The 14999-nt window shown below is 43.2% G+C and overlaps 1 protein-coding gene across 3 annotated transcripts in view; it reads left to right on the forward strand.

The window, feature by feature from the left end:
• The window catches only part of GSTZ1 (glutathione S-transferase zeta 1), a 94100-nt gene that overhangs the window by 59633 nt on the left and 19468 nt on the right, over positions 1–14999 (forward strand). The window contains exons 1-5 of one of the 3 annotated variants that reach the window (XM_078659958.1): positions 5644–5870; positions 6914–6965; positions 8212–8319; positions 10312–10379; positions 13342–13422. In XM_078659958.1, coding sequence (XP_078516084.1) covers positions 8316–8319; positions 10312–10379; positions 13342–13422 — 153 coding nt within the window. In that variant the 5' untranslated portion in view covers positions 5644–5870; positions 6914–6965; positions 8212–8315. Of the gene's footprint in view, positions 1–5604; positions 5871–6913; positions 6966–8211; positions 8320–10311; positions 10380–13341; positions 13423–14999 lie in introns of those variants that run through there. The other 2 variants (XM_078659956.1, XM_078659957.1) reach the window with 2 other exon arrangements.

The following is a 14999-nucleotide window of genomic DNA, read 5'->3' on the forward strand; positions in this document are numbered from 1 at the left end:
TATTTTAGACTCCTGCTGGGCCCAAAAAAAAGGCCGAATTTGAGGGGTCATCAGGCCTCCTTTTGTTTGAGTCTCCTGGCTGGGAGCAGTCAGGAGCCTCGCACCTAGAAGCAAATGCAGCAGAGGGGAAACAAAGGTTAGCACTTCACACACATTTAAGAGAAGCGGCTTTTCACTTTGTTCAGGCTCTGTTTATTAGATATGCACGTACTGGAAGAATGGTAGATATGTTGGTCTCTCCCAGTAGTTACATAATACCAAATGTAATTTATAGAGCAGTTACTACCCCTGACGAGGCGTTAAAATAATTTAAGTACCACTATTTTTTCTTGTATAGCGCTACTCATCCTAAAGCAGAGTGCTTTACATCACACGTACATATTAAAGTCGTGGCTTGTGATGCCACTTCCTATAATGTTAATTCCTGTGATGCCACATTAATGTCATGCGCTGTGATGTCGCGTGCCATGATGTCACATGCTGTGATGTCACTTGCATATTACCTAATTAGGTTAGTCCCCCCACTTCTTTTTTTCGGACTTGTGCCCTGGGTACATGTAAAGTGTATCTCCATGAATTATGATGGCACAAGAGGCTTTCACTGAATCTCTTGCATGTCACGTTAATCCAGATGTGGCACTATAATTCAGCATTGAACCATCATTCATGTTATATAGGGATTAATACATGTCAGTGTGATCTGGCTTTGCATGTGCATCACTGTGTCCAGTTTCTGTGTCGGTTCTGCAGGCAGGGTTCTTTGACACTGAGACATTTGTGTTACAAATCTTTGGTGCACACACGTTATGATGATGAGATAGTTCAGGAGCGTTGCTGTTAACCAGCTGCATTTGTGTGACTGTGAACCTATAGCTCAATCTTTTCACTATGGACTGATAGCAGGTGGCTGTTTTTATAATCCTGTGGCACATGCACATTGTTATGATGCAATAACACACCCGTGGGACATTAATTCAGTGTTGCTCAAGTATCACGGAGATCAAATAGTGCCGCCATGCCACTGAGGTCTGATGGCCATTGAGGGATACATTGATCTCAAGTTGCCTAGTTATTGAATATGATCGAGGACACAAGCCGGTCACTGTATTTCCAAGCCCAAGCCTGTCACTTTGTCCGATGGTGCAAGAGTGTCTACGATGGATAGCTCAAGTGTTTCTCCCGTGAAATGAGGCCACTTTGGTGCATTTATGAGCGGATTCATACTTTCAAAGTTATGTATAATGCAAATGCTTATTTTTTGTTTAGCTTAGTATATGAGTTTTGAGATTATGTAATTTAACTGTCAATGTGACACAATAAAGTATTTATTCATTGATTCACTTTGGCATGCATGTCACTGATATGATGATGCGCGAGTGCCGCCACCATGAGCTGAAGTTGCACTAGTGTCCTCGTGATCTTCAGCCGCACCAGAGTCTGTATCATTGTTCGGCTCTTTCTGGGGTTAATGTTCGTCCAAAAACTGCATTTAATGCTACAGATATCAGAAGGCTATTTTGCCTAAATCATTGAAAATCATTACACCCTCACTGGACGGCACAGTTGAAGGACATAAGTTTTGAGCATAAGTAGTTATGTGTATATATATATGTGGTTCACTACTTGGGCAGTTTTCTAATTGTATCGATATAAAAGTCTCCTCACTATCAAGTTTTTTTTCAACACGACTCCTACTGGAGGCAGAGTTACTGTCGATTTATCCTAAGTTTGATTTGTTACTAACTTGCTGGAAGTCCCTTCAGCTGAGTTTCAATAGAGCCTTACCCTCCAGTGGTCATAGGTCTAAGACAGTTCCTGTCCCCATCTCAATTCTTCTAAGACACTTTTATTCAAGGGCTTTACCTTCAACCTTTGTGATATCACAGACTGCTGTTAGTACTCCTCAGTGATGTTATGTTCCTAAATGTAATATATTTGACCTTACACGTTGCCTATATCCACTCAAAGCACTCTGAGACAGTCAGAGAATGGTAGTGAAAATAAAAGAAACCGGATACGAATGGGATATTATCTCCCTTTGTGGCTAATTCTTTGTAAAGGGGATTTATACCCTCATTTTCTGCGAGACCTTTTTAAGAGGAATGTTTTTACTCATTATTTCCATAAATAATATGTTAATTATTTAGCATATTGTTTTGTCAATTGCATATTCTTTGCAAATTGTAATTTTACACTAAGTATTTAGCTGTGTGTGCATTAAAGTACTTTTCCTTTTTAGAAGTAAAAGTACTGACTGCACCATGATTTACTGAGTGTTGTTGTGTGGGTTACTGAGTTCCGAATTTTCAACGCACATTCCCTGCCAAATGGCATTAGCCTGCTTTGTCACTGCTACCTTGAATTAAATGCTGAAGGGTGGCACTTGGTTTTCAGTTTGGGGTAGTAGTACTTCAAAGCGCCCCGACATCCGTGGTAAACTATCTGAGGTGCCACTATTGAGGCCTAATACCTGTTTCCCCCTCCCCCCACTAGTTATCAGATGACCCTACAACTTGTTTACGTTTTACTGTTGCACGACTGTCACGGTCTGGGCCAGACTGGGTACCAAAACATGCCCTAGCAAAAACATTTTATGGGCTTCCCATATTGTCCCACATGAGTGAGCATAGCTAGCTAGCAAGTCTACCCTCTTTAGATCAGACGCTGCTCGAGTGCTTTATAGTTTTCTGCTTTGTTAGTGGACACATTGTGGTGAATGGCTCCCAAGTCTTTGTACAGTCAGATTGCACACGACTCCCTGTGGACTAGGGTTTTAGTTGGGGATGGGTCGTTCCAGTCTGAGTACTGGCAGTAATAGGTTCTGCCTTCAAGAAGGCGGTGGTACTACCCCCTTCAACAAAACAAAAAAAGCTGGGGAAGATCCTACCTACCTGAAAAATTATAGACCCATTTCTTTACTTCCTTTTCTGACAAAAATACTTGAGGAAAAACAAAGAGGTGATGGACAGAGCACTGAAACTTTTCAGGCACTCTCCCCCAGTCATAGATTTGGGTTGAATCCATCATCGTTCTTTAGCTCACTTCGCCGCTCCAGTTCAGACCCAGCCATATGCAAACCAGTCTCTTGTTCTTTTAATATAACATATTGCAAATGGATCTGGGTGAGTTCGGGATGTGGATGGTATTCAAGATGGGACACAATTGAAAGGTCTGGAGTTTAGGCTGAAGGCAGAGAAAGCTTCTCACAGTGCTCTTACTGAGTCACTTCAGACTACATGCTTATCCAATCATTGGCCTCTCTGCAAAGCCCACAGATCTGTAATCACCTATTTGCACATATAATTTTATGTGAATGCGGGAAAAAGAGGTGTACACAGCTGTTGAAAGATTGACAGCCCCAAAAACTGAAAATCCAGTCTTTTCAGGTGGCGAGGGTGTGTGTGCTAGAGAGAGAAGATAATTAAGAGGAGTAGTCGAATGGAGATACATCCAGAGGAACTAGTGAGAAGGCAGCAGGTAATTGAAGGAGTTGAAGTGTGAGACATGATGATAGAACTTCCGAAGAGCGAGCCGCGGCCCGTGGAGGGAGTTCGGTGGGGGCAGGGAGGCGGTGCAGGGGAGGGGCAGGGTGGTGGGTTGTAAACAACAGAATATGGATAATTGCAAGTAAGCATTTTGCGATGCAGGGTGCGCTGCGAAATTCGTTTTATTTATTAAATTGTTTACTTACCTGCAATGATCCATATTCCGTTGTTTACCACCCCCCACCCTGCCCCTCCCCCGCACCGCCTCCCTGCCCCCACCGAACTCCCTTCATGGCCTTAGGGTTAGAGAGTGCAGAGAAAAGTGATGTAAGGGGGAAGAATGGAAATTAGCAGGATATTCAGGACACTCTCCCTTCCACTGACCTTTATAATGATTGATTCATAGAAAAATTCAGTATCTCGTTTTCTCATTCTGATTATGCACAACAATATAATTATTCCTCAATTATCTGATTTTGTCAGGCCAGCGACTGAAAGCTCAAGCCAGAAGCCTGCTTCAGCTCGAGGGCCTTTTTAAACCTCAAGTCGAGCTTTCACATGACTTCTGCTGGCCACCCTCCATTTACTCAGGATGTGGCTCTACAGCCAGAGCTGCCAATTTTGGAACTGTGTACTAGCTTCAAATCTTGGCGTTGGCTCAACGTCCTGTGATTCTGGGCAAATCACTTGATCTCCCTCTGCCTATAAATAATGAATGTATTGTAACTGCTGCTCATGTAAAGCGCTCTTGTACAGCTATATAAAAAAAATGCACAAAAAAGCAAAAGCAAAGCTTCAACATAAAAAAAGAAAACCAAATAGATACCCAGTTAGTGGCTGATTAGTACAAATTGGGACCAGAAAACCTGGATGAATAGCTGCTAACCTATTTTAAATTGTATGATCTTCGTCAAATATTTTATTTTACCCCAACTCCTTCTTCATTATCACATATAAAAGCACTTTCAAATATGTGAGTTTAAAATACCAGATGTACAAAAACCTATTGTGTGTGATATAATAGACTATAATGTTACTCTATAATATTCTGGGCCATATAAGGGTACACATGACAGCTTGCTAGCCTCTTAGTTCACTGATGGTTCATGTGTAAAAACTTTGGGGCAGATTTACAAGCCCCTTGCGGCTCTTTTACGCTGCCGTTGTGTCACTTTTGTGACGCAGCGGTGGCGCAAAAGATGTGCCATGGCGCGGGGTGACAACGTGACGCATTTGGGAGATGCCTCACGTTGTAAAGCCCTGCGCCAGAAGAAGGCGTTCCCGCGCAGGGGTGGGCGTTTCGGCGCAGGAACGCATCCTAAAAGTGGCTGAGTGAAATCTACAAGATTTCACTCAGTCACTTTTGGGCCCATGCTGCGTCAAAACCCTGGGCCTGCTTGAAGCAGGCGTAAGGATTGACTCAGCATTGTAAGAATAGGGCCCCCAAGAGCAATTCTGGAGCTGCGTTGTGCTTTGCGACGCAACTCCAGCAATGCGCCGCTTTTACGGCATAGATGCATCAAGCATCTGTGCCGTTTTTGCCCCATGGTGCGCCACATTGTAATTGCGGCACATCCATGGTGGCGGAGGCATGGCGCACAGTAACTGGCGCATCCCTGCTGATATGCAGGGATGCGCCACTTATTGTAAATCTGCCCCTTTCATTTTTACTAAGTTCTTCTCAGTGCAGTGCATAAAGTGATGTATTAATGTCAAAGCTTCCACATGATAAAAAATACTTTTTTTTAACTTTGAAGAGACTTTATCAAATTTTACGTGGTTTGTGACATGATTTACAATAGCAAACATTTTTTTAGGAGGCTGCTTACACGGGCTCTAGGAGCCAAACCTGCCCCTTAGCTCGGCTCTGTTAATTTGTTGGTTCGCCCACCTCAGATACAGACTATCGTTAACTAACATTGGTACAGCCAAAAAGACCTGGTTTGTTTTAAGTGCTGATGTTGGTGTGCGATGTATTTAGATGACCTAACAGAAAACACACTTGGGGATGCACCCAAATACTTGTCAGGTGTCCTGCTGTGTTAGCATAGGTTGTTCTTAGGCCTCTTGTCTGACCACGCCCTTTTTAGAAGACCTCCACCTTTTTTCAATCCAACCCACTTAAAGCACCGCTGTGAACCGGTGCTGCACGAGTCTCGCTTCCCGTCCGCTCTGAGGAAGTGATACCGGACTGGGCCCTTCACCGCCTCCGCTCTGTTCACATTCAAGGCTGCAGCCGGGAGGAGGGTCAGGAGCCTTGCCCCCATTGGCTGGCGGGAATTCCCCTCCACCTCCTCCTCTTCCCTAGTTCCCGAACTCCGAAAGCAGTAGACTTTCACCCCTCCACGGAAGGACGCGAACAGGACCATGCAGGGCCCAGGGAAGGTGAGCTGAAAGAGCGGTGATAAGAGGCCGACTCTTCTAAAAGGAGTCCGGTCATATGTTGAGCTTGTCACTGAACGCCCGGTGGGGTTGGGGAAGTAACTCAGCACAAATCAGTCGCTGCCTAGGAAATCCTCGAGACCGAGGCAGCTGTGTTCCCTTTACAGGGTGCATCTCTGCAAGACTAATGGAGTAAGAGAGGCTGTCGTAGCTTATCAAGTCACGTGCAGCCCTATCCCTGGTGCAAACGATTCTTGGTTTGTCTAGGCGCTTTGCAGACTGCAAGCAGAGAGCATCATTTCCTTCAACGGCAACGCATTACCATACCTGCCAACTCATACAGTGCCATGGCGTAACACACTATGCCTCATTGTGACTGTGACACGATATCAGCCTCATCACACGGTCTCCCGGCGAGGAGCCGAAATCACACAGTGGCGGGAAAACGAGCTTAAAACCACTGCAAATAGTTGGTTTCCAGCTCGTTTTCGAGAGGCTTTGAACTTCCTATGTCCATTTAGGAGTGTGAAAACCCCCCAGGGCATCGGCACCAGCCTCAGTATATATTTTTTTTTTGGGAGGGGGGTTTAGGGGCGGGGTGGGGTTCAAAGGTGCCTCTTGGGTACTTCTCGGCACGAGGCCCTGCCACCTCCTCACACTGACATTGTTCTTCAAGTTGGTAAGTACGAATTACTAAATGTGCACCCTCAGCAGTCAATCCCGTGCCCTGCAAGCAGAATTCTGCAGCAGTTTTATTTCCCTAGCTGGCTATCTTCGTATATTTTATTTACGTGTCTTACTTAATTGCCCCGAACACAGAATTGGAACAGCGTGCCTCTGGCTAGAGGAAATGATCACTCAGGGCCACAGCGTGAGTTTCCTGAAAAAAGTAGCAGAAAATCCATAACCTCTAGGCGCAAAAAAACTTACATTTTTCACCTTTTAGCCCTTCTCCCGATTGCTTAGAATGTTACATACTGTGGAAGAAGACATGGCAGGATTATTTTCAAAAGCTTTATTTACTCATTTATATCCCTGTTTTTCAGCCAGTCCTGTATTCGTATTTCAGGAGCTCCTGTGCCTGGAGGGTGCGCATAGGTGAGACATGATTTCCGTATGATAAATATGTTTTTGACTGTCTTGTAAAGTGTGTGTGGGCTCGCTTTACTAGCAGACCTAATTCTTATAATTAACATCACTGTTACTATCTTAAAAAATAAGCCGCATTACAATTAAGATTGTTATTAATGTCTAACGTTAAAACGTGCAGCACTGACAACGGGAGTGTATTGGCAGCTTCCAGTGAACTCCTGAAAAGCCGTGAGTTGAGCGGTGCTCCAGTGTGTGTGCGTGTTGTGTGTGTGGGGGGGGGGGACTGGAATCCGTCCTTTAAATGAGCGGGCACTGACTACCTGCCCTTCTTTAATTTGAAATGGAGAGCCCCAGCACTGCTGCAATACATTTAATGGGAGAATGCCAGCACTTCTCAAGAGCAACCACATACCTTTAAATAGTGACTACCTGTCTTGCTCAGCACCGGCAGTTCAAAAAAGCAGGTGCTGAGACGTGTCCCTAACGGGCTCCCCATTTTTGCCCTAACCCTTAAGATGCATACAAAAATCCTAGCCCTGCAGTAGTACCACCTTTCACTGCCTTTGATGTAACTTTAAAGACACTCGTAATCCTTTTACAGTCTCATCATTTCAGAACTGAAGTATTTTCAGTATTCTATACAACGAAACCATAGTTGTTGCTTAATGATCTTATGCAACGAACTGCCATTGGCAAAGCCAATAGTCCTGGCTTCTTGTATGTGTAATGTTACATGTTGTATTATATATCTGGATGCTATAACAGAAGCAGCAAATCATCACTTTGGGCGCCAATCCATGCTAAGCACAGATTATTAGTTTACATATTTAAGCCACGCCCTAATTACATCGACCACACCAATCCAATCAAAGCACTTATTCGGATATAAAGAAGTAAATTGTCAGTGCCTGAGCTCGGCTGTTAGAGCTTGGAGTAGTAGAGTCAAGCACACAGAAGTTAGCCTGAGATGTGGCTGACTCCGCCCCAGCCCTAGTGCCCTGCTGTAGAAAGGCGCACAGAGGTCTTTGGCCCGGTTCCCTCTCCTCCCACCTTACTCGTCTTCAAATTGCCCCCTTTCTCCCCTCGCTACAGTATTTAATAGGACATCTGGAAGGTATCACTACTACACAATCCAGATGTTCCTTCTCCTGACATTCCTCTCTCTGCAGCACATTGATTGCATTTCCTGTATTCCAAACGCGGTCTCTACGTTGGTCCTGGCCTTAGCATGTCTCCTCCTCATTGTTTCTAGATCTCATGCTGCTCCAAGGTTACTTCAAACTGCTCAAATAATTGTGTTTTACATTCCATGATGTGCATACCGTGGACACCTGTGAAGTTCTCGTTCTTACAATAATGGGTAGGCTTCAGATCATGCTTTTGCCCTTTCTTAGCACTTTTTCATGTTGAGTCTACCAGACCGTGCTGGATCTATTGTGAACTTACAATAGACTTACCACGGCCCATTGCTTACCATGGTTGGCTTTGTCAGTGATATTTGCTTGCTTCTTATTCAATGGCTTGCCTTCCTCTTTTTGTGTCAGTCCCTCACCTGCAGCCTAGGCGCTTTACAATCCTTTTAATTCCTTCTGAATCCTTCCATTGCTCACATTTAGGGAATTGCTTTTTTTATTCAGTACTGCATGAGAGTGCATGTGTTTTCCAACTATCTCATTTTTGTGCTGCTTCTCCTCATTAAAACTCTCTGCTGTGTTGCACCCCACCCCTCCCATCTCATTTGTAAATGCACAGCAATAGGTATATTTTTGCTGGGGTATGGCTAGAGAGCGCTATAAGTTGTTTTTGATTTATCTCCTGCATTCCACATATTTCATGAAAGCACAAGCTTTGATGCTAAGACTTTTATGGCGCATGGGGGGGAGAGCACCATCTGCTGCACTTAGCTGGCGTCTGAGGTAGAAGGTGTGCTTATCATGACACTTCACTTGGAGGTTCATGAATCTCTTCCCTGGGCTACTACTGAAGGCCAAATGGCTAAATCCCATAGAAAGTTATTTAGGCAATAGTAAGATTTTCCATTTACAATGTGACATTTCCTTATTCTTTTCAAATTGTGATCAGTTTCCAATCGTGAGTAAAAAGTATTTGAAAATAAACCATGCCATTTTTAAAGCCATACTTTACAGACAAACAGTGGCAACGCCAGCAGCTAGGCACTCCTAATATAAAGATAATACTTATTGGCTTTGCCCATTCTTGTTGTAAATCTGAGGTGGGCGGAGCCACCGAAAGTTCGAAACCGGATCAAGTAGGTTTCCTGGCTCTGGCTCCGCTTGAGATCTTGGAACCTTGAGTGTAATAACGAGCAGAGCTTTCACAGGACGCTATATGGCCGACCACATACCATGGGCATCCATGTTCGAATCCTGTCTCCAGCTCTGTATCCTGTAAATCTCAGCAAATTCCCATGTGCCTGAAAACCGTGCTCCTATTATTTGGGCAAAGTTTGCGATTATGTAAAACTGCCAAAAAGTAAAATGTGAATTCTGCGTGTCACCCCACGCTCTGTCATCCTCCAAGAATTAAAGGCAAACATTAACATTTGATCTCAGAGATACCCATCTACTGGCTAAACTGCATAATAAGAAACTGAAAAATCTGGCCCACTTCCATGCTGACCAAATTGTTTGTTTCTAGGCAAATAATTTATTTGGCCAAGCCTCCTTTTAGTTCAATTTCATGTAACAGAGTACCTTCAAATACATGAACTGAGGATGTACACTGTCCAAAAACCTCTCTTGTGTTTGATTTGAAAAACTATAATGTTGCCCCATCTATGAAAAAAAAAATCTAGGCCACATATAGGCTACACATGACAACTGATTTGCCTCTCCGTTTACTAATTGCACATGTGTTAAGGAAATACTGTTTTTTAATGTTGAAGAAATCTTATAAGATTCTAGCATATTTGCTTTAGGATGTACATGCCAAATATTTTCAAGGCTCAGCTTGTGCACAGGCTCTTAGAGCCAGAGCTGGCTTTGACTTGCATCTGGCTCCACTCTCAATTTTAATTTGTTGACTCGTCCACCTCCTTTGTAAATAGCAGGTATTACCATTACCCAATGTAATGCCTCCCTGTTTACCAAACCTAGATGTATGCTGTGTTGGCCTTATAGGGTTCTAACTCGTGAAATGCATACCGCCACATTTCACAGCAGCAAGTGTGATACAGATAATGGCTTTACAGGTGGTTGGAGGAAACAAATTATCTTTGCAATATGTCCATTTCCTGAAATGTAGATGAATTGTCATCTGGTGGGTATGTTGCTATAGCCACTGCCTGGTGATATTAACATATTCCTACCTTTCTCCTTCTGTGTCTCTGCAGCACTCGTTCTGAAGGATATGGAGTATGACTTAGTCCCTGTTAACCTGATCAAAGAAGGTGGCCAACAGGTAAAGTATGGCCTCCTTCGGCAACCAGCATTTTCATTCATCTTGTGCAGTGCACCAATGGCTGTTAAACTAACACATTCAGAAAGTTTGTTAAAACTATGATTTTTAATAGATAGTCTTACTTTTGATTTATGCTTTCTTATTTGAAGTAGTCCCTTTTTAGTCTTCCTTGGTTAGGTCAGTCCACAGAGTACCAATAAGCTTTGCAATAAAGTGCTAAACCAATGACCTTACTAATATAGGCACACTTGTCTGGAAGAACACTGAGATGTCGAATGGGGTAAAGAGTGAGTTTCAATTGAGGTGTAGGAGAGCAGTGACATGGTTCTGAGTGAGATTCCATTGAAGTGTATGCGAACAGGAACATGGGAATGTACTTATTTGGAAGTTCTATAACATTTTAAGTGAACTGCATTTACTTCAGAGTGCTTAGGATTTGAGTATGTGAGAGATATGAAATGAGAGATTCCATTGAAGTGTGAGGGCAGTGCCATGGGAACGAAGCTCAGTCTCAACTGAAATATCTGAGGTCCGTGATCTGGAAATGAACAAGCCTCCACTTGAGTGTGAGCCCAGTAACTTAGAAATGAGAGAGACTTCATGAGTCCAGTAACATGGAAATATGTGAAGTCAGTAGTTTAACAAGCAAATGGTCATGCCTGTGTTAGAGCTATTTGCTTTGTCATTCTTTTAGTAATGTTGTGCAGCAGAGTGGCTGCAGTGTAGCACGCCAAAACGTAGTGGCATGGTATAGAGGGAAGTGACGTGGAGTGGTATAGGGTAGAGTGGCATGAAGTGGAGTGGCGCAGGGTTGAGTTGCGTGGAGTGGTGTACGGTGGTATATAGTGACATAGAATTGAATAGAGTGATGTGAAGCGACCGATAATTCCACTGCATAGAGTGTGGTAGAGTACATTGGTATAGAGTGGAATGGTTTAGAGTTGATTGGTGTTGAGGATCGTAAACTTGCGTGGAGTGGCATTGAGTGAAATGGAGTGACATAGATTGGCATTGTGTGGAATGGAGTGTAGTAGAGTTGCGTTGAATGGCATTGTGTAAAGTGGCATAGACTTGCGTGAATCAGTGGAGAGTAGTACAGTTTTGAGTATAAGTAAATAAACCGTCGCTAGAAATAGCTGATAGGATGAAAGCAATAGAAGCAAGCCGGATGCCTGTGTTAAAAGCAGGAAAGGACATTGAATGTCCAGAATTAATTCCAAAATGCATGTAAAAAAAATAAATAGTGAATAGCAAAAAGACACAGAAGAACACTTACTTGATGCATGTTCCAGAGAGGAGTTAACACAAAAATGAAAGGAAGGGAAGCCTACAGGAGTTTAGCAATCAAAAGATTGCAAATGAGAATGACGACAAAAACAAATAATGCTATGGTGTGGGCGGGTTTCAAGTACGTTGAATTGTAAACAATACGTCCCGCAGCACAGCACGTGCGCTGGAAGACCTGAAAATGAGATTTTGAGGAAGTCATTGGCTAAATAGAGGCTGAAGGGGCATTGATGACTTAATGCTGTCTGAATTTCCACAACCCCTGTAAGCTCCACCTTTCAAATAGAAGTGGTCACATGTTCATGACGATATCCATTAACAGTCCTTTTTGGAAACTTTCGCTGAGCTCAAGTCTTTACTGTGCAATAAGCAAAACAGTCAGATAAATAACATATTGTTCCGATGCATTTAAATATGAATAAATATTCCAAATAAAAACCAGTGCGTGGTTGATGGTAAAAGTAGAAGCACTTAAGATAAAAATCCATTGACTTTTTACTAAAAATCTAAAAGCAAAGAACTAGCAGATCTAGTTTTAAAAGGACTGCAGTCCTCAGGAGGCCTACAGGGAGATCTATCATCAAGTGCACACATACATGTAGAGGGTGATGTTAGAGGTGCTTCCCATTGTTAATGTCAGGTGGGTGCAGGCCATCAAGTCCTATTATTATTTGTATTCTTTGCATTCTGAGACTTGGTTTATTGTTGCCTGTATAAATGGATAACTAAGTGCAAGCATGCGAAGAAAAATATTGTGAGGGCACAAGGTTTTTACAGCTGTCATTTGGTAAGATGAATAGCAGTTCAATCAGGGGCAGCTCGTCTACAATGGCGGAGGAGCGTCGCCCCACTGCCTGGCTCAGACAGAACTTTAAAAATAAAACTCTGCTCTTGCATCGTTTTAATTTACATTTGCCGGCTCTGCCGGTGGTGTTGGGAGGGGGGAGAAGGAGTGTTACGTGCACTCCACTCCCTAAGTGCGCATATGTGTTCTGGCCGGCCGTCTCAGGCTGACCAATACACACATGTGCACTTAGGTATTGAGCAGCCGGGCTGGAGAAACCCTACAGACTCCCTGGTCTGAGCAGGGTGTGTTCCATGCCTGCTCAGACCAATCCCAGCACTGCTTTGCAGCACAGGGATTAGATGGGAGTCTGGGTCCCAGAGGCTACTGGGTCCCAGGAAGAGGAGATGCGGCGAACACGACGCTGGAGGCAGCCAACCGCGGTGGCAAACGGTACGTTAAAAAAAAAAATCTTTTATTACACCTTCCCCCCTGCCAGCACGACACCACCATCCTTTGTTTATGGCGGCTACCCCGGAGTTGAACCCTTCCTTTTAAAGCATTTAAGTGATTTGTGGAAAAGAAATGTATTTGAATATAGATGCATGTTATCTTACAGGCACATATGTACATGGATAATGCATATGGCCATGCACACAGGCCTGCAAAGCTCAAAGGCATACACACCTGCATGGTTGTCTCATAGGAGTCAAAGCTTTGTGAGCCACTTGTACCAATGGCTTTAAAAGCAAAACTACAGATTTCCTAATAAAATGTTCTATTAGCCAAACGCCAGCACAGGCTGAAGGGAAACCACTTGATATAGGCCACTTGGCAGCTAAGCAAGTGGGCAGATGTTTAGAAAATAAAATCTTTTCCTTCCCTTCGCAGCTCGCCAGTGACTACAGCACAGTAAACCCAATGCAGCAAGTTCCTGCATTGACCATAGATGGTATTACCCTTGGTCAGTCGGTGAGTGAGCTAAAGTTTCCTTGATTAATCAATAACTGTATAACCCTGGGTGATTTCCAAGCCCTGTGCCATCAGTTCTGCTCTTAAAAAAGCGTCTGGCTATAAAAAAACTCCTATCTGGCTCAAAATGTGCACATTCGAATGCTTGTAAGTATTTAAGCCCTTTGAGAGCTGTGTTGGTTCCTTGTACCCTTTTGTTTGTAGACTCCCCTGTTTGCACCTTCCCATTGTTATGTTTTATTATTTTCTGCTGATTTCCTTCCCTTAAAGGTTTTCCCTTTTAGTTTGCAATTTTCTCCACTAGGTTACATCGCTTCACTTTGCTCGGTATACTGTATAAGCTTTCATATCCCAAACTTGTTTGTTTTCTTTCTCTTGTGGTTTAGTGTCCTTTTCATTTGCCCCTCATTGTTTTTCCTTTTACATTCTTTCCTTCTTGCATTTTCCTGCTCTTTCCCTTCACTCCTTTTCTGTACATATTTGTTCTGTCCATTTTGACCATCGCATGCCAACCCTTCTGCTTTCTACTCTACTTTTCATTCTCTTTTCATGTGTGCATGGGAGTGGCTGAAGTAATAAGGTCAGCCAAATAATCTTCCAGGATTTCTCCAGGCAACAGTTACATTAAATTCATCCACATGGGAATCCTTTTGATAGTCAGTGGTTTTCCAAAAAACTCCAGCCTTTATGGAACTACTTTGCTCAACCTTTTCCTAACTCCTTTTAAAGATAATTAACAGAACTCTGTTTTTTGTTTGCTTTATCTTTATTAGTTCGAGGAGAAAGTGAAGTCAACTGGTTGGATGAATGCTCTTGGGTAACAGTTTTCCTGATCCATTAAGTTACAGGCTTACATTACAAAGTGTGAGACTACTAACAAAAAGTTGATGGTTAGCTAGAATGAGCCAGCTCTTACCTCCTCTGTACAGCAGTGTTTACATGACCATCACAAATTCAGAGACATCTTCAGCTAGTCTTTAATTACGACTCAATGGCTTGCTCACACCAACTCTCTTGGAAGCTGTTCTAATTGTGCATCGCTCATTTACATTCACCCAATATTCCCATTGTAGATGCAAGTACAGGTTTATGGAAGGCATGGGGGATGTCATGTGTGACCCATTTAGGGTCGCTAATGGTGGTCCGTGAATTTCAGTGTCTTTTACAACTTGAATTGTATCCTTAAGGTTCAATAAAGTTAGGGGAATTTGTAGAGTTTTTAAAATAATATATGCCGTCTACCCACTCTCAGTACCCACTGAACCAGGTGAAAACCTTCTTTTTCTTGAAAGTACTATATTGGGTTGTAGGAAGGATTTCACGTCAGCCAAGTACAAACATCCTCCCATAATTGGTGTGGCTATAGCAATTATTTTTTGTTGTACGCCTGATGAAAAAAGTGTCATTTTGAATGGAAACGAACGATTGAGTCCACCCCCAGACAACATGGGCTCTGATTGAAAAACTGACTAGATAATTCAGAGGTGGATGAACGTCAACCAGAGATGTTTTAAGCTATGGACAAAGTGGGATTTGGCTCAGGATCCCACTCTATCCGCCCCCCCATAGAGCCAGCT

This window comes from Lissotriton helveticus, chromosome 9, assembly GCF_964261635.1.
Source record: "Lissotriton helveticus chromosome 9, aLisHel1.1, whole genome shotgun sequence".
In the NCBI taxonomy this organism is placed as follows: Eukaryota; Metazoa; Chordata; class Amphibia; order Caudata; family Salamandridae; genus Lissotriton; species Lissotriton helveticus.